Below are 22,903 nucleotides of genomic sequence, written 5' to 3'. Positions count from 1 at the left end.
CTAAAACCACGAGATGTATCACTCCCCTGTACTTCCGTTTTCGCTGCTGTGTCTTGACAATCGGCCCTTTAAGCGCTGGGCGGAGCCTGGGTATTGAACTTGTTACCGTTGTCTGCACTGATATCATAACACTGCAATATGAAGGAGCGCTCGTGTGGCCGTCACCAATCTCCATCCCAGGGCAGGACGCAGGTCAGTACGGATACAACGCAGTTCATGATGCTCCTTTTAATTCGCCATCTATACTGAGCTGCTGATGTAATATTTTCTTCTGCCTTAGCAGCAGCAGCCTCGATCATTCTGTAATGTCGTCACAATGCTTAGGCTACTTCCTCCACATTAATTAGGCTATTGCACCCAGGCATTTAAAGGAGGCAACATTGTCAGTTAACCATATTGCTGATGTCAGGACCTCTTTGAGGATAGTGGAAGATGCTTTAGGCTAATCCTGTGAAAATAAAATCAGAGATGACACAGACACATCACCACCCAAATGGTGTGTGTCATGAGTTGCTGCTTTGCAGAATGTAGCCAGATGCATTCCTATGTGTCATGATAGGAATGTCTTGTCATGTCTAACTACAGCTGTGCACTGCAAGCAGACAAGAAATACAGGATCTGATCCATCTTGTGATAATAATCTGCTTAACGTTTGTTAGATAATGCTACTATCCAGAAGAAACTGTACCTCATTCATTTGCAGCTGGTCAGCATCCTTACCACAAGCATACACACATTGATTGGACACTACACACACAAATGATCCGGATCGATTGATTGTTTAATTGACTTGGAAACCTGCATGGCTCTAATGCTCTGTCAAATAGCTTACATCTTTGAGGGCAATGTGGCTCCAAAAAAGCAGCCAACACTTCCTACGTCTTCCTGTCTTTTGTAGGCGCTGTAACTGGGGCAAAGGGAAGGCATGGGGAATAAAAGGAGGAGGAAGTATGCCAGCTGAGCCTCTCATCCCTACGCAACTGCCACCGCTGCCAGCGTCAGACTAAAGACAGAGAATGGCTCAGTCTGTGAGGAGGCCCGAGACTCTAGGAGCCATGGACCACGAGCCCAAGAGGGACAAGACCCGGACCAGCTACTTTGGCAACGTCAAGACCAGGTCAGGCCTCTAATACGTGGATAATGCTGGAAAAGGAAAACAAAAAAGGGGGGTGGGGGGAGCTCTGGGCCAACATGTGACAAGTGTGGCTGTCCCTCAGGTTTAAACCCGCTACAGTTTGCTCTTTCATTATTCTATTCATTTACTAAGAAGGGTTACGTGCCCATGTTACCACTAAGCAGGTGGCACACCAGACTACAGTACAAGTAATAAAGCTTTAGCTCCAAATGAATTATTTTCAATCAGCTGGTTTCATCCACTGCGACTCCCCACACTCAATCAAAGTGTGTGATGTGGGTGAGAGCTCCAGCATGTAGCATATAACTCCCACTCCCCCTATAAATACCTCTGATCAGACTGTGCTCTTTATGGTTATTCAAACTTCAAATACCCTTAAACAACCAACTTCTTGAATCCATAATGGTGAAATCCAGCTTAAAATGGGAGTGGTTGAAAATGACAAAAACTACCAAGTGGACCTTTTGAACTTCTCATTATACTGTAATATATAGTAATTAGTCGACTAACTGTAATTAATTGATTGTTTCATTTTTTCCAGTTGTTTTGAAGTAATTTTTTCCTAGTAAAAATGCCTCAAAGTTCCTCCGAAATGTGTTTAGTGAGTGATGTGAGTGAGTGAGTCAAGTTTCTTCATAAGCACCTTCTGTGGCAGCATTTTTGTAAATGCCCCGGAGCCAGGCAGGGGTGACCTGCTGACTTACTGAGAGACAGGTGAAGAGGGTATTGCGGCATCCTGACGGAAACCGAAACGAATGAAACACTTTGCATACTTTTCCATAGATAGTGTGTGCTCAAATATGACAAACACATTTGTGTTTGTGTGTGTCTGTTTTATCAGCATAAGGCTGAATAGCATTCAGGCTGTATAATCAAATAGACTATACATAACAGATACATAAGTTTAGACCAGGGGTGTCAAACTAATTTTGGACCAGTAAAATAATGGCAAAATAATGTACATATGTCAACTCCAAATCTCTAGCTTTGTTTTTCAGTAATTTGCTTTATCACTCAGCCTACATTTGTAACCTACATTATCACGGATCACAAGGGATCTCTGTACCCCCCAGGAAATGTCTTAGTAAAGGTTGCTGCTGGCCATGGGAATAGGAGGTGCGGCGCAGCAAAAATGTTGGGGGTATTTTGCTCAAAAATGCCAATACGCACTAATGAAATAAACAACTGTTTATTTGAATACACAAACACAACAGGCACTGACCTTACAGTTGTCCAATTTTGTTTACTATATGTACAGGGAAAAAAGTAAAAGTGCAACTTCTACTGTTTAGATTTATTTTTAAATACAGAGGTTATTGGTTGTTTTGGAATTCATTTTCCCCAATTTAAAACATAAAAATAAGGCAGCATGGAAAATTAGGAAATAAATCTTGTAGGCCTACACTAGCATGCTCCTGCTCGTTTCGCGCGCGCAGAGCCGCAGACACATCGCACTTGCTAGTACATTAATTGTTCAGCACTAAAAATAATTTTTATTTTTATTTTTTTTTTATTTTTTTGGTTTTTACTTTGCCATAAAGCACTGGAGGAAACATTAATAGCGGTGAAGCAAGATTGCCATTTACCACTTCCCACATTGCTAAAATGTGCTTTTTTATTTTGGCCTCCGCCTAGCGGCTGGAGTGAGCATTTAGGTTATTTCTTTAAAAATTCATATCTCCTCACAGGAATGGGCTAGAGACTTACTTTTTTTTTAAATGCTCAGAAATGTGTGCTCTACAATCGCGGGCCGGATTAAATCATCTCCGGCCCGCGGGCCGTATGTTTGACACCACTGGTTTAGACTAACCTGTCTGTGTCTTGGCAGTGGGTCTTGATTTTCTGATTTCCCATATAGGTAGGCACTTGTTGGTATTTGTGTAGGAAATCAGTTCAATAACACAATCTTAATTAGTGCTTTGAAGATTGGTCGATAAACAGAAAATGATACTCTATTATTAGTTACATTCATTAAATCAAGAAGTCATGCGTTCAGTGTATTTTACAAAAAATTTAAACTTTATGTGTGTGCAGATGTGACCCCTTTATATACCCTAATGGTTTATCCTCTCTCTCTCTCTCTCCCTCTCTCTTTCTCTCGCTCTCTCTCTCTCTCTCAGACTGGGTGCCAAGCTCCCTCCTGGTGTCTCTCAGCCTCCACAGTTTGCTAAGCGGCCCTGGGAGTCTCAGCCTCAGGGCCGGGTGATGCAGGAGCCTGCTGCCAGCAGCCAGCTTCAGCTTAACCACATCCCCCACATCAGAAACCCAAAACTGCGGCAGTACTACCTGCAAGGTCTGTGAACTCAAGCTGCAATTTGCATTTTATAATTCTCACACTGAGCCTGCTTCATGCCTCTGCACAAAGTATTTTTCAGACAGGAATAAAGCACAAGCTGTTGTGGTGATGCTTCCTCATGCTTGTGCTTTACTGTGGATGTTTTGACAGAAATCGATTGTTTTTAATTCACCCTTACAGGGACTTCATGCGATGTAAACAACACTGCAGTGAAGCCGGAGCATACGGGTGGAATGACCAATTACTGCACAAGCAGCAGGGTGAGTCACATGGTTTTGCTTTGACTTCTATTGTACTTCTCGCTAGCTGTGAGAAGAAGGAATTGGCAAGGTTAGGAGGCTGCATCTACATATGATCCCATCAGGTATGTTAGAGCAAGATTTTTCCAGCTGATCCTTTTTTTGAAACTGTTTATGTTCTAGCAAGTGATTGATAAGGAGAGTTCAAGGTTCACAGCTGAGTGTCACAGCTGTCAGAGTTGTGCTCAGACGCCATGGGGAAGCAGAGTATGTTTCAGAGCCTCTGCGACAAATACAGCCGGAGGAATGTATTTTCCCCCGTTTATTCAAAGGTATTTGTCTCCTGCTGGGTCTCTACGTTTTCATGAATCAGTGCAGGGCGGAAAGCGCTAGTTACTAGGTGCTCTTGTCTGATTTGTTCGACTGTTGCTTGGAAATTTACCATATTATGTTTTGTCATCGTCATGTTTTTTTACCTTCTTTTTTAAAAACTTCTTCTCATCCTTTAAGCCATTCACCTTCTCCAGCTTCTTTTTAACTCTTTTAGTATACTATATTTAAAGCATTTTAGCTGAAAAAAGGAAGCATGTACTGTACATTCAGTATTCAGTTTATCAGGGTTACACGTAGCGGAAACAAATGCACTTTAACACAACATCACCCTGCGATAAAGTTTAATCTCACAAAGGTTATAATGTTCAGATTTTTTCGAAACTGTTTGAGACTGGTGTAGATTGGATGATTTACCAGCTTGTGTATGTAGTTCCCAGGAGTGCCAAAATATATTTATAATATACAAACGCACACAGTGTACTCCTTGACAAGCGCGCAGACACACGTACAAATCCAGACATGTTCAGACCCGTCTGAAAAGCACATTGTTGTTTTTTTGCAGCCACATAATCTGTCAGGCGCTGCTAATTAAATTAGGTCAATGGATCCATCTGTCAGTGGATGACAGTTGTTGTGCTGATGCTTTGCTTCCCACACTTCCCACACTTCAACTGGGCAATCTTCCTCACAGACTATGATATATGCAACTTATTAACAGGTCCACGTCAAATCTGATTTGAATCGCATGGAGGTGCTTTGTGAGATCTTTTTAGGATGGACAATGACATATACATTATGTTGTTCGCTCCAAAGCAAACTCAGCTATCTTTTGTAGGAACAAAGAATAGCATCTCAAGATGTGGTTTGTGCCAAGATGTGAACCTTGAGTGAAAAATCTTCTGGTGTTTTGTGTTTTAGGGTCCACCCGGGGACACAGTGTTCAGCATCTCATCTCAGTTCAACGGCAACGGCACATCCTCAGCAGAGGGCAGGATGTCTGCAGCCCTTATTCCCAAAGTAGAGGTAAGAGGCAACTTTAAGGACAGAGATACAACTGTTTAGTATTTGCCTGCTGTTGCATGTCAGTATTTGAAATGCAAAACAAGACCTTTTCCCCTGACGGCGTTATGACTGCTGCAAGTGTGTTGCTCTGACTTAAAGCTATTCAGCTAAACAACACCTCACTCCAAATACTTTCCTTCTGAGCAATTTCACACTGATCCTGTGCAATATGTACTACTTAGTCATATTACATGTGGAGCCAGTGATTCGGTAGCATGCGTGTTGTTTAAATCATCACAAAATGGTTTATTGTAGCTGTAAATATATGCTTCAAGCCCCTTACGTACAACCCACATGTGTCACATGGAGCTTCGATGTGACACCAAACAAAGAGAAGTGGGTGAAATGCAGACCTGTATAAAGAGGAAGCAGCCACACATGACTGTTGACTATATCGATGTCAGTGCTATTCTTATCATGGCTTCCATTTTAAAGCAGCTGGTTGTCCCGAAGGGTAAAAACTCCAGCCGAGGATCGTCTCAACCAGAACCGGCCTCAGACTCTGACCCTAACCCAAAGCTGGAGGCGGATCCAGACTTGTTGGACACACTCGCTGTTCAACCTCAGGCCCCATCACCAGAGGCAGAATATGACAAACTACTGGTAAGCAGGAAAAGTCACTGTCCTTGCTGTCTGTCCTTCATTTTGGAATATCTTAAATTATTAGAATGAAAATCAGTGGTGGAAGGTAGTTAAACAGCTTGAATCACATCAGTGTCTGTTTGTCTTAGTGTGATCAGTCACTGTGTATTTCTTCCAGTTATTAGAGAGTTATGTTGAGGACAAATGAGCCGAGCAGCTTTTATAACGGATCAAATGAGCAGAACACGTTGCTGTGGAAACAGGCAGCAAAACAAGAGACGATGTCATCAAAACATTATAGTGCCGAGTGCAGCGTCAATGCATAAACATGAAAAATGAAAGTGGTTCTGTGGTGGAGACGTTTTGTATGTTACTGTATGTTTACAGAAATATAATGAGCTTTAGTTTCACATTATATCTGCACTTATGCATTCAATTGTGGAGCATTTTGCATACATATACATTTTAACTAGGGCTTCAAATAATAATTTTTCAGTGTTAAAGGTGAAGTAAGCGGTTTATTTATGTCAATATAAGAGTTAAATCGCTCTTTATTCATACAGTGATCACTTACATAATGTGCACGTTTCATAAAGCCGATCTCTCAGTCAGTTGCTCTGCATGTAATCGGCAAATAAACTTATTGGAGGATCCCGAAATTTTTATCCAATCACAAGAGAAAACGCTATAAACCAACACCCGTTTCACTCATGGTCTCACTGCCGGTGCACGCCAGAGCAACAGATGGGTGAATGTTTATGCGTCTACAATGGCGGAGCAGGTAAAAATCCTTCCCAATGTCTGTTTTGATGGTTTTTATCATGTTTTATCACACTTATGGATCTGAGATGATGCTAGATAACTCGCTGCTTGAAGACCGCAGTGCATTAATGTGGTGACGTAGGGACGAGCGAGGGGACTGCTAACTGCATTAACTGACAGGAAGTTAGCTAAAAGAACCATTCCGCTTACAGCACCTTTAATTAATCTGCAGGTATTGATTTAAAAAAATGGCCAAAACAAATACCCAAAAGCTCTCAACTGACTAGTTAAAAAATTATTTGTCATACATATATATTCAATTACTTTTGATGAAAAGAAAATCATCAAATATTTACATTTGCAAAGCTCAATAAAATGTTTGCTTTTAAAATGAGTCGAATGGTTATTCAGTTACGAGTTAGAAATGTGGACTCATCCATCAGCTCTTATTATAATCATCAGGCCCATTTTGTTGATGCTGACAGGATGTGGAAGCTGTGCCGATGCCTGACGGACAGCTCTGCCTGTTGGCTCTTCCACCGGAGTGCTGTCAGGGGGAGGGAGCGGAGGCTATGCAGTACCTCAAACTGTTTTGCCGCTACATCACGGACCGTAAGGTGGGGCATGTGAACAGCACTTTAACTCAGTTCTCCCGCAGCGGTCGACATTTGCAGTCTTAACGTCAGCATTTTTCTCTCCTCTCTGTTAGGGAGTGGTTTCAGGCATCCTGTTGGTGACGGCCAATAAAATCTTCTTTGACCCCTGTAAGACGCATCCTCTGGTGAAGGAACACGGCTGCGAGGAATACCTGCTGTCCTGCTCTGTGGACAATCTGTCCTCTGTCTCCTTCTTCACCGACATCTCACGGGTTCACTTCAGCTCGTCCCAGCAGAGGTCAGCATTGATCCACTGTTTCCAAACCACGAGCAAAGCAAGCAAAGCAAATGTTTTTATGTAGCACATTTCGTACACTATGTCAACTCAAAGAAGTGCATTACATAGAGAAGCATAGAAAAGACCAAAACGTAATACATAATAAGAAAATAAGACAATTAGCAGTAAATGCAGTAAAATGCATGAATATAAAAAAACACAACTGAACAAAATGTCCTCATTTTCCAAAAATATCATCACTTTGAAGGTATAAAACTCAAATTGGTTCTCATAAATAACAGTTGTAGAAGTACACACACACACACACACACACACACACACACACACACACACACACACACACACACACACACACACACACACACACACACACACACACTCAGACATACTCAGATTACATGTCTAGTCAATACATTTTTTTTATATATATACTGCACATACAGTATATACTTTTTTGTTTCTGATTAGGAGAAAGGGAAATACAATTTTCCAGAAGTTGAAAACGGCCAAGCTGCGAGCAGGCGGCTCCCTAAACCAAAAGGGGGAGTCAGCAGTCCCGTCTCTGGGGTCTGTGGCTGGGTCTGATTTGTCTCTGAGCCTGACCAAAGAGCTCTCTGGGTGGGAAGAGGAGGAGGGATACGTGGAGGAGGCAACAAGCAGAGACATGGCAGAGGCTGAGGTGCAGCTTGATAGCAGCCCATCAGACGTGCTGTCAGAGGCGTCCGTCCTGAACACTGCTGCCACCTTCTGCTGCGGAGGTCAGGAGGCAGCCAGCAAAGTGAAGACAGACCTTTTGCGCACTGACCAAACAGACAAGTCTTCTGAGAAGAGTCAGACTACAGGTACGAAATGTGAATTATGATCATCTCTGAGGGGTTTCTTTTCTTGTTTAGCATAATGTGTGGTTTCTGAAAATGAAAAATAATAATAATATATAATACAATGTACAATGTACATGCAATACGTGCAGAATATAAATGGAACTTTGCATTTTATACCCCTTTCCCCAAATGGTGAACAGACCTACCTCAGATGCGAAAAAACTACTCAAGTACAGAGCACAATCCAAGTAATAAAGTGCAGGAGGACATGTCGGATAATAAATAATAATACAATTAGAATAAATAAGTATATTAATGATAATTATAATACAACTGTAAAAATAATGGTTGAGGGATGGTTTATGTTCTTGTTTTCATTTTCATTTTCTTTTACCACGGCTCTGTCTGTTTTTACTCTATTACCTTCCAGTGCCTCGGAGGTCGCCAGCCGCTGGTGCTGGGAGTCTGATGTTTGTGCGGCTGCGGGTTCAGCCGCCTGCAGGGAAGAAAAAGGTTGCAGGAGGATTTCAGCTCGGCTCGGCCAAAACTTTACCCAGGAGGGACGCTTGGCTTGCCCTTTCACAAGAGAGGTACAGTAACGATGAATGAACCAAGATGAACAGAGATGGGGGGACTCAAAAGAGACCGGTTTAAAAGAATTTGGGCGGGGGGCCGAGCAGTTGGATGAGGGGCTATTAAATCCTCTGGCACAGCACCAAAATTGTCAGACTTCTCCAACTGCCAGACTGCTTGTTTACGGATATTTGGAGTTAAATATTGTTCTTATGTTGTGATATAATGAACATATTCCATTCGAACATATTCCATTCCCTTGTGACGCTCAAACTGGTCAATTGAGTTGAATATTTACTTTCTGTCACTCAGTGGACATTACCAAAACATAAACACTGCCTCAAACCCAGCACAAGTACAAAGGTAGCTCTTCTGGACATACATCTGTTAACTGTTGTATGATCCATGTGAAAGAACCAAATATGGCATCCACACAGTAACTATTTAACAGTATTGGTAATTAAATACAATGATTTAAATTTTGAGGTGCTTCAGTTTTAATTAAATCCACATAGGCCTACTTAATACATAATTATTTGTTTTACTATATTCTTACAACCCTTCAGAGGTAAACGTTGTACTTTTAGCTCAACTGCATTTAGTTCACAGTTACTAGTTACGTTTTACTTTAAACATTTTATTTGAAACACCTGTGATCAGTTTACAAAATGTTGTATACATTTTTATGTATGATAACATCTTGAGCTACTCATGTGAACACCACTCCCTCTACTGCTATGCAAATATTACCAACTAGTTCCTCTCTGTGGTAGTGATGATCCCCTCTAAAGTGGTGCCAATATTGAAAAAACAAAAGCCTGTCTAAAATAAGAAATTAAAACATATGGAATATCTCACTCAAAGGAAAAACCGTACATACACTTTTCTGCATTGCTTAACTTGCCTATACAGCGCTTCATTTAAAAACTCCAATCAAAAGCTCATTGTCCTCCTGTTGGTGCCTCTAATAGGCGTGTTGGCGCAGCTGTCCAGGCTCTTTGTCATTTCAATATTCCTGAGCAACCGATTTGTTTTTCCCTGCCGTGCAGCTCCGACGAGCTGTACGCCTACCTCACACACTGTCGACCAGACCTGTGTGTGATGGAGGGAGGGGAGGAGGAGGGGGAGGAGGAGCGGGATGATGAGGAGTTTGTGCTCATAGAGGACAGAGAGGGAGAAGAGGACGAGGAGGACGAGGAGGGAGGGGTTTTCCAGAGACACCACGGCTCTGGAGACGACTGGGAGGTGAGCTGGTACTTGCACATTGGCCTCTCCATGTTCTAGAACAAACTGGCTTAATGTGTTTTTGTTTTGTTTTGAACATATGAATGTCATTCTCTTTCCATTTTTTTTCTTCAGATGGTCTTGATGGAAGAGAGCGGGGACAAGCCGACCCTGGTCGTGGACAGGGACCCTGAAGGACTCAGTAATATTATAAACAGCAGCAACATTTTAGAAGCTTCACATGTCCAAGAGGTGGGTGACACACACACGGTGACTGTGTAGCTACTTCTTAGTAACTTCAGGCTACTTTCAATATAGTGCTTTTCTAAACCATGTTGCACCATTAAAAGAATATAAATAAAAAATATTAATGATTGTGTTTGATTGGACTTTGTGTCTTTAGTAATGTATGAATTAGTTGCTAGGAGACATATGTAGCCAATCCAACGCGTTCAAATACATGAACAGGAAGTAAAAGCATCACCAGCTTTAACATTAATGTGGCAGCTTTACGGAGTTTTTTTTATAAAATATGCTACTACTATCTGCTATATTGTACAGATTTTTATGCCCTTTGAGGGAAAACTGTGATGTCAATTTAAATAAAATGACGTTTAATTCAGTGTAATCCACATTACCTATTTCACTCTTTGCTTTATACAGTTTACATATTAGCTAGTTTTGTCAGTTGGTTCAGTTGGTTACTCAACATTGCACCTGCTGGTTAGTGGGTGTAAATATTTTACATAAGTTCCTCCTTTGTTTACTTTTCTGCCCTCCATTCATCTTTTCCCAGCTTTGTAAGGAGCTTCCCCCCCGGACAGTGGGATACACCTGGCAGCTGGCTTTTAGCACAACCCGTCATGGTGCAAGCCTCAAGTCCCTCTACAGAAAACTCAGCGGCACAGACTCCCCTGCGCTTATTATCATCAAGGATGCACTCGATGAGGTAAAAACACACTCTACGTTACCTCCAACACCAGTTATAGGCCTAGATTTATTAAAGGCCTTTCTTTTGTAACTGTTGCCGTCTCCTATGACTTGTCTGCATTAGGTATTCGGAGCGTTCCTCTCTCACCCGCTGAGGCCCAGTGAGAAGTTCTACGGCACCGGAGAAACATTCCTCTTCATGTTGCATCCTCGCTTCAAGGTTAGCCGCCTAACAAATAGTCCCCCAGGGTGTTTCTGCAGCTCTGTTGGCATAGGCGGTTTTGTAAAATATCTGCAAAGCATCAATAATTCTGCATTTTGTGTTAGTTCAAAATATCAAACATTTAAATTAAATTGAACAAATGAAATCCATTGGGTATTGATAGCTTCATGAGCAAAGATGGTAGGCTACTGGTAAAAAAGGGAAGTAAGTCTTTTGTTTTTCTGATGTTGCACAGAAACAGTTTTGTGTTGACGGTTTTTGCCTTTACTCTGCAGTGCTTCAGATGGACCGGAGAGAACTCCTTTTTCATTAAAGGAGACTTGGACTCCTTTGCCATTGGTGGAGGCAGGTAATGCCTTTTCCCCATTTCCTCTCTTGCATTCACTTGAGCGTACTGTGTGTCTGGAATTTATGTAGCATATGTGCACCTTTCTTTCTCTGCAGTGGTCACTTTGGTCTGTGGGTGGATGAGAATCTGTACTTGGGTCGCAGCAGCCCCTGCTTCACCTTCAATAACTGCTGCCTCGCGGAAACTGCCGACTTCCGGGTCATGGAGTTGGAGGTGTGGACGTTCAGCTGAAGAGACGGAGCCACTGAGTTTTCATTTTTGACTCGCCTCATCACTGCTGATCAGCTTTATCAAGACGGCATTTACCGTATTTCAAAAGCAGAAACAAACATTGCCATATTCATTTAATGATAACATCCAATGTAAACCACTAACTGGAGGATTTTGTCCGTGTGATTGACTACCATGGATTTTAGCGAACTGAAATGAAGCGTACAAAGCTGTAACAGCTCGGTGTCTCCAGGAGTGGGGCTTTGTTTTAACAGTGGACCACGGTTGACTCATTCCTGTGGGTTTGGCAACCTTACGGAGTGGAGCTGAATTTTTACGAAAGTGGAATTTCTTGGAATCCTCATATGTGAATGGAATGGGTTACACGTCTCGAGACTCCACTTTTCTCTTAATGTGAATCAGTATCTTATCATGATTATGATGGTGGAACTGTCCTCATAGGTAATGCATGTCCCCATGTTCAGTTGACGCTGGAAGTTTGAAACACTTAAGTCTTCTTATGAATAGATTTCTCTACAGAAAACCCCCAACTGCACTGCACGCTCACAGTCCTCCAATAATCAGACAGCCATGATTTTTCTTATGGGCTTTTATCAAATAGCGTTGTAGACTGCTGGAACGAACACTGGAAATAATAATGTTAGAACTCTTGGGAGGTCAACTTTGAGATAAGCTTCTCAATTGAAAAATATCTGTACTTGCAAATGAGTTTCATTCATAACCACTCTGAACTCTCTTCTTTTCACATGCTGAGTCATGCACCACTGTGGTTTCTGAACATGAGACAAAGAGCTCGACAATTACTTCAAATGAATTCAGTTTTGTCTCAGTCTAACTGTATCCGTAAAACGATGTTGCGTCAAAGGCCAGATTTACTTTGCTTACGCTGTACAGTATCATAGATTAGCTAATAGAAATCAGCTAAATGAGAAAATTAAAACTCTAAAAACATTTCTATGTTTTAAGTGTTGAACTGTACGTTGTATAAAATACATTGCCAGAAAGAAAGCAACTCATTTTAGTAAAAACAAAAAACAAATTTATTTGACCTTTGTGGAAAATCAAATGACACTGGTAAGGTACAGAGTAATAATGTTTTCCCCCTGAAGGCTCCAAATAGTCAGATTGTTGACATGGAGTGGTCCTAAAATACAAAGTCCTTTTTTATTTATTATTGACCAAGCTTAAAACAGGTGTTCTTGATCTGTGTGTGCTTTCCTTTCACACTAAACATATTAGACCAGGGCCTAAATCATTCATTTTTGTTTGAGTGGGAATAGCTAACAGTAGTTTTCTAAAGTATTTGCTTTTGTCTATCTAAAGACAGGAGCCTTAAAGAAGAGAACAACAGCACACTGTGCCATGTCCAAACAATCTTGCAAACACATTTGGTTCGACTGAGTTGAGTTACATAAATATGGGCCAAGTGGCAATTGACCTCTGGACTGTTTTAGTGTAAATATTAAAAATAAGTTTCTTTGGTGCAGTCACATCATCCACAAATAAAAAATATGCAACAAAAAAAGAAGCAACATTTGGTTTCAAACTCTGATTACAAGAAAAACAACTAAATTAATCCTTTTATCTGCCACAGTCCAGTTTAGCTTTCCTGCTGCTTATGTCCCCTGAGTCGGATAAGGGGTGTTTTTCTACAGCGGTCTCACAGCAATAACATCAGGCCTCGCCCGGCCCTGATAGAGCTTTCAGGCAAAGTCTTCACAAACTGCTGAAGAACAAACTGTAGGAAATAACTCCACCGACCCCGCCTCTGGGTACACTCAGCAGCACGGAAAAGAAACATGAAATATTGCACATGCAACACAAGGACAAACAAAACAGGAAATATATAATGTATTGGTGCATTATGGTGCACTTGTGATTTGTCGGCACTGTCTACATTTTATATTGGCATTAATCAGCAGCTACAAGCAGAGATAGAGAGAGCAGATCTAAATGTGTTTACATATCCTTTCACTGCTCAGTGTGCAAGGCCCCATTAAAATATATTATACCGACAGTAACAATGGGTTTGAATGTTTCCCTGTAGGTCATTTATATGGACTGTTTGTTGCAATACAACTGCTGTATATTAAACATTCTGACCAGGAGAGGAAAAATGAAGATGAATAAATAGTTAAAGAGGATAGAAAGCGACAATGTTTTGCAGCTGCCAACACTGATTCGAAAGCTTCCCCGCATAATTGTTGGGGAGTGTCATTATCTTGGATCATTACCCAGAGGAATGATCACCATTTCCTTCGCGCCCACGCAAATTACTGTGCCAGGTACTCCTTGGCCTTCTCCAACCCTTCCCTGAGGAAGCTGAGATAAGTGGCTGTGGAGGGGTCCTCGAACCCAGCGGAGAAGCTGAACGTCCCTTCTTCCTCCTCCGGTTTCATGGCCGTCTGGTCCAGGAAGAAGTTGGCGTTAATGTGGTGGACCTAAAGTCAGTCACAGGGGGTAGGACAAGAAGCCTTTAGTCTGACTTGTTTCATTGACCAACCATAAACATTGATAACGGAGACAAATGACAGGCTGATAAAAAAGAGTTCAAAACATTTACAATAGTTCCATTGGGCAGTGCCACCATCATCTCCACAGGGAAGTTGTAGTTCTCCAGGTGTAATCTGGCCTTTTCACTCAACGCACGGTTCTGCTCATCGGACTGTTCCAGAGAATAAATGTTAAGTATAGTATGTTTAAAAGATTGGAAAATTACACATATAAAAGGCATAACTGGCAGATTACTGATGAATTATTCGGGGTGCTGCCTGCACTGCTCACCTGCAAGTTCTCCAGCTCTCTGACTAGAGACCAGCTGCTAATGAAGCTCTGGTTGAGCAGGGCCAGGACGGGCGAACTTTCCAGGACTGTCTCCCGGAGAGTTCGCCCCGAACCTACGGACGAGAGGGGAAAGAGTAGTCTTAAAAAAAAATGTACAACTCAAAATTGTTTATTTTAAGGACTAAATGGTTTTCCCTTTAAAGTGAGACATGTAGCTTTTTCTGAAGCACAGTCAATGTGGCAATAATGCTAAATGCTAGCTAAAATGCTCATCTATTTTAACAGTAGCACAAGTTTGAGTCAGTAATTTGGCTATACAGCAATGTTTACTTAAGGTGGAGTCAGTGATTCTGGAGAAGGCCTGTCAAAATATATTTTTGTCAAAATCAGTGAATATCTCCTCAATATACGCTACCAGTCCGTACTGTAAGTATGCCTTTAAAAAGTGGTGTCATTACACAGCCTAGGCTCTGTGAACGGGTGTGTAAACAAAGTGTTTTGGACCGACCCACCGTAGCTAGCAACAATGCTATCAATTATAGGCTAAGCTTCTCGTCGGCGTATACTTTGGCTTTGATGTTTGGTATTTGTCTTGTGATTGGAGACTAAACCAACGTGTGCCAAAGAAACCGAGCTTCTCTTACTCAAAGCTGTTGTTATCTCATTGTTTGGGTGGAGCCGGTTTTCCAAGCCTTGTAATTTAAAACCTTTTTCCAAAACTCAAATCACAGCATCCAATGCTGTGAAGTTGTTAACAAACCACATGTTAACAAACTCACCTCAGCAGGACTGGTCGTCTAATGCTCCCCAAAGCAGAATGGAATGCACCAGTTTACTTTCTGCCTCGGCTCGATCAAAGGCCTCTGAGAAACGATGGTAGGACACCTAGGAAGGAAGGAGCACAACAGTAACAATTTAACTGCTGTGGACAAACTGTGTTTAAGTCAACAGTTAGTTGATCAAACACTTAATGGAGGTTTACCTTTTTGAAGGGGTAAAGAGTGACATCCAGGCGCCGGGCGGCTTCTTGCCGACTGATCTCCGAGGTCCAGTGGATGTCCTCAAAGACGAAGTGGATGGGCTCACTGCTGCCGTCCCGCCTGTCGATGATGTTGCCCTCCTCATCCATGATGACAGAGGGAGTGGACGGGCCAGTGGACTGCAGCTCTAGCTGTGGAGACATTAAGATTTCTTTAATACCTGGCAATTTCTCAAGAAAAAATTTGCATACTTTGAGCAGGACACAGTGTTAAAAATTATTTTCTATTAGATCATTCTGGGGGTTATTGTGAAATTTGATCTGTTTTAAGTTGAGGCACTAAAAAACTAACGCTTGAAATGAAAAAATAAGTTTATTTTAATACGCGGTAATACAAGGAATACTGGCACACACTGTGATGTGGGAACAGTAAGTCAAAACAGTGACATTTAAATTTTGTGAAACAAGACACCCCATTTAGAGAATACATCTTTTGAATGAGTTTCATTTGGCCTAAAATGTCCCTGAACTAAATCATCATAAAATAAAAATGTAATGCCTAGTGCACTTCTTCATGTGTCTGTCCTCAGATAAGAACATAATGTTCAGGAATATCACATAGAGTAGCGGCGACACTTGTATTTTCTTAAGTATAAGTGCATCACTTCAGCTGTACCTGTGGCAGATAGCCAATGTCCACCTCCATGTTGCTGCTCTCACTGGCTCCGTACAGCCACTCCATGTCCACGTTCAGAGACCTGGTTTACAAACAGGAGGTATCACACAAAGAGCTGCAGTAGCTAACAACCACACACTAGAGTAGAAAGTGCATATAAAGGGGGTTTACCTGTCACTGGGGACGTAGAGGTGAAAGTGGCGGACGTGAGATGCATCTTTAGACAGAACGATATTGCCAGTGAACTGCCCCGGGGTGAACCAGAAGGGAAAGTCTGGAACATCGTTGAGCTGGAATTCTGCATGAATCCTGTAGGAGTGTACAGGACAAGGTTGAGTTTGTACCCCCAAGATGTCTTCAAACTGTATTATTGTGTTATTAGCCTCTGTATATCACAGACTTGGTATACTTCAATATTGCTGCTGAATATTTTCCAAAGCAAATCATTAGTTGTGGAATGGTGCCAAACCTTGCAGCCAGTCATAGGCTTTATTTCAACCTCAGCAGATTTTCAAAACAGTTTAAAAAGGAGGGGATCATGATGACCTGATGTGCAACTGTCTATTTCTATTCTTCCTGTCCTGTAGTTGAGAACAATCATCTCCTTCGACTGTAACAATTTGGCCTTGCCCCAAGATATTCCACAGAAACTGCAAATTGTTAAATGTAAAGCATTCCTTTGACGGGGGTTATGTTGTGTTTCTTGACCTAAAAAAAGGATGATGACACTGTCAACAGTTTTAGTTCTCTGTATGAAACCATGTTAAATTATATTGCCCTTCCCTATCAAATACAATTTAATAAGAAATAAATCTTTGGCATCTGTATATATCACAGTTTATAAATACACAGCTTTATATTGCGTGGAAATGTGCGATAGGACGTTCCTGAAAACTCTTCAAACTGTAACATGAAATATTCTGTCACTGAGTGCCGATAGTTAACTGAGCCCAATGGCTGCCTGCCAGGGAGGACATCACCAAACAACCAATATTAATTTCTGGATATTAATCAGCACTAATGTAAAGTGTCCATTATTATATCGTTAATTGGCTTATAGGATAAACCGGCACCACTTTGGTCTTTCATGTCTCCTCACCTGAAGACAATGTCATAATAAAAGTCATTGCTGGCACGAATGCAGGCGATGGCGCCCTGAGGAGCAAAACGGGATTTGATGAAGGGCCGAGGGTGGAACATACTCAACAGAGAGTGGATGAGAACCTGCAGCAAGGAAAGAGCTGATTAACACGCGTGTCAACACAATTGTACACCAAAAAACGGCCATGGTTCTCATATAGGATACCTCTTTGCCCTTGGGTGAAGGGGGGTGGTAACGATTGTTTGGCAGGTAACCGGTGAAGATGTTGAGTTCGCTAGGGATCACCCACCACGTGTCGCCCACCTCCACCTTGTTCTTTGGGGGCAGGAAGGCCCTGAACTGGCTGGCAGAGAAGGAAGAAGAAGGCACTGCTGGGCTCTTCCACGATCGCAGCCCGCTCAGAGAGCTGTGAGACACCTGTAATAGCAGAATTAAATCAACGCACCATCTCGCGATTGTGGAAAAAATAGAAGATGTGCTTCATTTAATCAAAATAAGTGAAAATGCTTCTTCAAAAATGTTTTGTTAAAACTGAATCAGTCTGGAGATGCTTACAAGTATATAACCGGATTTTAAATTGCTTTCACATTCAGACTCAGAGAAGTCAGAGAAGATTTATCGAAAAATGTATGAATGGTAATCGCATTATTTCCCATCATCAAGTATTTTGACGGGATGGATATTAAAAGAAATGGGAAATCACAGTGAATGTGTAACTAGACTTGAAAACTCTGATTTGTTTGTGGCTCGGCCTGTGTCTGTTATTAAAGCAGCCCCTCAACAGACACCACACAGTAGTCGAGAGAAAGGAAAAACAATAAGAAACCTTGTCTTACCCCGAGGAAACCATCCTTGCTTTTTGTCATGGAGTGGAGCTGCAGAGGCTGCATTTGAGCCTCTAGAGTCAGAGTCTCTCCGTCGGGGTCATGGGCCACTTCCTCCTCCAAATCCACCGGGGGTGTAATTCCTGTGAGGGAGGAAGCCGCAGAGATTACGCTCAATGTGGGGTTACATGTGATTAGTGAGAGGGAGGTTTGTGTCAGTCGCTTATCGATTCAATGGGGAATTCTGCATGAGGGAGACTGTGATGTACCTGTGAGTTTCTCAGCGATAGGTTTGAACTCCTCCGGACTGAGATAGAGATCGTGGTCAGTGTCAAGGGAGGAAAATAGAAAAAGCCCCTCGGCACCCAGAGATCGGACACTCTCCTCCTGTTGGGACGGGCAAGAGCGTTATGACCCATCGTTATTGTCATTTTAACATGCTCCAGAGATTTTCAATGGGGCATCAAAACCAGGTCAGTAAGCAAAATCAATAAGTGGAATGATAATTTTAAAAAAAAACACTGTTGTAGATGCATGATCTCAGAAAGTCTTAAGGAAAAATATTCTTATAAAACATAAATCAAGTTGCTCTAGTATGTTTCCCCTGGTGATTTATTCAACCTCAGCAGCTCTGTCTGGATAAAGATCAGCCCCTGAGGCCACAGATTCCTGGCATGGGTTTTGGTTAGACCACCCCTCTCTCAAGATAGAACTGATGCGTGCACACAACCGCCTGTACAATGGAGGGAGAGGGGGGAGGGAGGTGCAAAAACAACTTGCAGACCCTCTGCAGCTCAAACAAGTGCAGACTTAAAACAAGATGTTGAGTTTTACCAGCTGTGGCACACAGACCCACCCTCCCCTAATGAAACACCACATGTTGGGGGAAAGAAAATGCTGATGTGGTGTTATGTGGCGACTGATGTCTGACAAATAATTACTAGGAACAAACCTTTTTGGGAGCATAGTATTGGACTTGAACACGACTCCCTACACTAAAGTATCAGTAATTAATATGTCATAATGTAGCAGAAGGTCAATACAAACTGGATATTAATATACACTATGAATATTAGAGTAAATTGGCATTTTCTCAGTGTGATACTATCTAACACATAGGCGTAGGCTACTTTAACTTGTTCGCAAAGCCAAGTTATGATCAGCTTATAAGACACAATGAGAAGTTTGCGTAAGGTTGTCAAAAGATATAGATCTTACATGACGTTTGATGAGCTGGGCATCCTGGTAATACGTGATCCCAAAGGCGAGCAAAGGAACCGCGACAACTACAAGCAGAGTCCACATCCCCCAGGAGATCCAAGATCCAGAGCCCGGACTCCGGTGCCCATTCTGCGGCTGATTTTTGCTCTCTTCTGCCCGGGTCGTTTTATCCACGTCTGCGGCCATCCTCGACCTCCACCTCAGCTATTTAGAGTTGGGCATTGTCGGCGGAGATCGTCCCCCCTAAAAAAGGTTACCAGCAGTAAAATCGCTCACTGTAAACTTTCTCCTTAATTAAAGTGTTTAGAATGTACCGACAGTTTCGTTCTAACGCATCCGGGGACCGAGCGTCTTTTCCGGCCGACACGCAACCTCTGGCACCAGCTGTGAAATGTTAGCTAGCAGCACAGATTTCTTATTTCCCACATCAAACCGAGAGCCATATGGATGTGGGTAAATTGTGTCAATAGAGCCAGTGATAACAAGGGCGAAACCGGATATTTGGCAGTTTGGGGCTCAAAATAAAACCCGGTCTAGTATTCCCTTTACCAAAAATTAAATTTCTTACGTGAAATCCACTACCGGCTTCGACTTGAAATGTTTTATTGTGATTTCGAGTGCGATCATGACTCGTATCATGTGAAATCTTACTGTTAATGTTTAAACATTATACGAGTAATTAATTTGACCGTCTATGGCTTTAATTTGAAAGTCGTGCCCGGATGTCCGTTTACAGTCTCTCTATCTTAGGAGAAATTAAGCGCTGGCACAGTGGCAACATTTAAAGAGGCAGGGTCGCCTTGTTTGTCACAGGAATGTCTGCTGAGAAGATTCAATTATAGGTTTCTTCGCCATGGGACAATACTTTGTTCCCGCAGTAGAGGAGGCTGTCATCAATTATTTTTCGTAGCTCATGTTTTCTTTACCACTTTGCACAATGGGGCCTTGTTCTAAGCTTATACTCACAATATCCTAATTATAAATAATCTTTCTGAGATGTTTTCACTCTGCATGGAGGAATCTTTTGCAGAAACAAAAGGATTGATTTGCGTTGGACTGAAGATGCTTTCATAATCTGGTATGTGTTGGATTGAAATGCCCCTTGAATCACTATTACTTGTAGGCCATACCGAACGACAGACCCAAAGCACCCAACTAAAGCATAGTCACTCTAGTGCTGTTGTTCCTCACCCATAGGCTTTTGTGACTGCTTATCTTATCTTATTTAAAATAATTGTAATTCATTTAAAATAATTTTAAAGAACAAAAACTACACAGAAACAGAAGGAGAGTGAAAACAAAAATATTTTCATTCCTTTAAACATCTTTTCCTCAGATTTGCCTTTTGTAGGGTCCTAACCTTTAGGTTGAGAAACACTGCTTTACCCACACTGTGTAGTCCCACATGAATGCAATCTGTCTAAATCCACTCAATGTTATAGTTTTATTAGCTTTGCACATAGTCTTACACACACTGAATATTTACACAGGTACATGTTGCGTTACATTACCCATCATAAGGTAAGCCAGAAGTCTTTGCAGCCAGACTGGAAGTGTGTCTCACAGAAAAACATTTGTGACGGCACAAAACAACAGGAGCAAATTCCATTTTGATATCGAGTTTATCAGTCAGTGCAGGGCAGTGCTCAGTCCATGTCCTCTTCCACAGACTGTGTCTTCACTTCAACTGCCTTTGGAGCGATGTAGGAGCCCATACCTGCTGCCCTGTCTGCCTCTGCCTGGGAGTAAGGCTCCTCTCTCAGCAGTTTCAGCCTGGAAGAAGAAGAAGAAGGAAAAAGTCAGCTGGGAAACGTGCAGGGGTGCTTGACCACTGTGCATATATTTTGGGACCGTATAACGTAGCACATGAGTGAGAGGATGTGGTGCCTTACCGTTTTTTGTGCACTTTGGTTTTAAAGTGCTCTTTCAAGGATCTCAAATCCACAAAATATCTCCTGCAAACACAAAGTCATACAATTATTTTAAAAACCTTTTGATTATAACCTTAGTCATGTCATCTAAGCGATACCTCTTTGGCCATAAAAAAACCCAAGAACAGAGACAAGACACACAAGTGTTACCATCTATTAGTGCAACTGATGGGCCAAATTTCAGGAAGGAAACGAACCATGTTTGTTTAAGTTGTTTGTGGTTAAGACAATCATAGATGAACTCACGCGCAGTGTAAGCAGTAGTGTTGTGCACATCCTGTCACATCGAAGTCCACCTCTTGATGCAGCAGCTTGGCCGCTGTCTCAGGCTTCATGTCTGTGTGGATCTGGTCCAGGTCTTTAGTCTTGCGCTTCGTCTTCCATGTCTTTGCAATGTTCTTTTTCTTGTCACTCTTGTGGTTTCCCGTTTGTTTGGACTTTCCCATGGCGGATCCTACAGGACGGGGCGAAATAAGAACTGTCAGTGTTCCAGTATCGAAGCTATCTGCTGACTACTTGGTTGCTTGACTTTCGTGTAAATAGGCTATAAAACACAAAATCCCGATGTCAGCAAACGCAGAGGTTTCTAAAACCCGAAGTTGCTATTTTGTGCCACGATATCGCGGGCTCTTATGTGGTAAATCTTCCGCTCAAGACGGTTATATTACTGATTTGCTTCTAAAAACGCGTTAGCATAACAATTTTAGCTTTGCTTACCTTTCACACGTGTAATCGAGAGGAGTGGATTTTACTTCCGGGTCAAGAAGAAGTAAATGATTCACCTCTTTACCGACAGAGGGCGCCAAACCAAACACCGCTATTTGGCAAATAAAAATGAAAACAAGATAGGCCTAATACAATGCCATTGCCAACCATGACAATCTATCTCATTAATATTCAACAGTAATACTTAAACTAGGAACCACAAGATTAATATGCATATGCCCATATTCCTTGTTTCCCTTACTCATATGACACATTTCATATTTGAAAAAGCATCAAACACTCAACAGGAGCTCACACCGTGTTTGCTAAAAAGGGTAGGTGTTTATAGTTTATAGCTATATTTCATATTGTGCAGAATTAATATGATAATAAATACAGTGCAGGGAGAGACAAAACCCCAGTGGGCTTATTTGAAGCCTCCACCGTGACCTTAATCATTTATAAATGTCCCTAAGTTATAGGGAACACAAAACAGACAACGAAAATAACATGGCGACATAAAAGTGATGGCCAATTGGAAATGTAGGAAATATAAAAACAATCAACAACCACGATAGGAATATAAATAAATATAATAAATTCAAAGCACTATAATAACAGTGTTATATCTTTATTTTTTTTCAGTGTAGTGTTTTTATTTTTTATTTTTATTATCCCAGGTAACTCAGTGTAACCTCGATTGAGGTCATTTGATCAGAAATAATAACAAACTGTAGGTTAGATATGTGACAAAAGTGTATTCGCGTGATACAGCAGGGTTGGAAGAAGAAAGTAAAAAGTAAATGCCCTATTATTTATCAATCTGAATGCTCGAGTTGATGTTTACAGGCCAAGGTTGCATTGAAATCCTTTTTATTGAAATTACTGCATATAACAACAAAAGCCTACCAAGTGCAAAACTAACAAACTGAACATCACATGTCTACGACGAGTCATCTCATCCCTTTTCCCAATCCGCCCTTAAATTCATATATTTAACTATTCCGAGGGTACGTGAAGGCGGCGT

The 22,903-nt window shown here is 41.7% G+C and overlaps 3 protein-coding genes across 4 annotated transcripts; 1 reads left to right on the top strand and 2 right to left on the bottom strand.

The window, feature by feature from the left end:
* Window positions 1-91: 91 nt before the first annotated feature.
* LOC307261865 (oxidation resistance protein 1) lies at window positions 92-12,501 on the top strand. 2 transcript variants are annotated; one of them, XM_080042528.1, is made up of 16 exons: window positions 92-192; window positions 899-1,117; window positions 3,256-3,428; window positions 3,612-3,691; window positions 4,922-5,026; window positions 5,519-5,668; window positions 6,895-7,026; window positions 7,119-7,303; window positions 7,772-8,145; window positions 8,555-8,714; window positions 9,747-9,942; window positions 10,057-10,173; window positions 10,718-10,870; window positions 10,976-11,071; window positions 11,350-11,423; window positions 11,519-12,501. In XM_080042528.1, exons 2-16 carry the CDS (start codon window positions 1,017-1,019, stop codon window positions 11,652-11,654), a joined length of 2,232 nt encoding a protein of 743 aa, XP_079898654.1. In that variant the 5' UTR covers window positions 92-192; window positions 899-1,016; the 3' UTR covers window positions 11,655-12,501. The 2 variants fall into 2 exon arrangements, with proteins under 2 accessions (XP_079898654.1, XP_079898653.1); XM_080042527.1 differs by having other exon boundaries at window positions 5,501-5,668.
* A 187-nt stretch (window positions 12,502-12,688) lies between these two features.
* selenon (selenoprotein N) lies at window positions 12,689-19,676 on the bottom strand. Its single transcript, XM_080042529.1, has 12 exons — window positions 19,238-19,676; window positions 18,289-18,406; window positions 18,032-18,162; window positions 17,400-17,612; window positions 17,193-17,317; window positions 16,265-16,402; window positions 16,094-16,175; window positions 15,421-15,609; window positions 15,218-15,323; window positions 14,439-14,551; window positions 14,218-14,319; window positions 12,689-14,095 (listed from the first exon to the last, which is right to left on the bottom strand). Exons 1-12 carry the CDS (start codon window positions 19,424-19,426, stop codon window positions 13,928-13,930), a joined length of 1,674 nt encoding a protein of 557 aa, XP_079898655.1. The 5' UTR covers window positions 19,427-19,676; the 3' UTR covers window positions 12,689-13,927.
* Window positions 19,677-20,593: 917 nt separating this feature from the next.
* On the bottom strand, window positions 20,594-21,915 carry znf593 (zinc finger protein 593). The gene is made up of 4 exons (XM_080042032.1): window positions 21,889-21,915; window positions 21,418-21,625; window positions 21,133-21,195; window positions 20,594-21,013 (listed from the first exon to the last, which is right to left on the bottom strand). Exons 2-4 carry the CDS (start codon window positions 21,615-21,617, stop codon window positions 20,887-20,889), a joined length of 390 nt encoding a protein of 129 aa, XP_079898158.1. The 5' UTR covers window positions 21,618-21,625; window positions 21,889-21,915; the 3' UTR covers window positions 20,594-20,886.
* Between the last annotated feature and the right edge of the window lie 988 nt (window positions 21,916-22,903).

Source organism: Ammodytes marinus, assembly GCF_949987685.1.
Source record: "Ammodytes marinus genome assembly, chromosome: 15".
Taxonomy (NCBI): Eukaryota; Metazoa; Chordata; class Actinopteri; order Uranoscopiformes; family Ammodytidae; genus Ammodytes; species Ammodytes marinus.
This window is presented reverse-complemented; position numbering and strand designations above follow the sequence as displayed.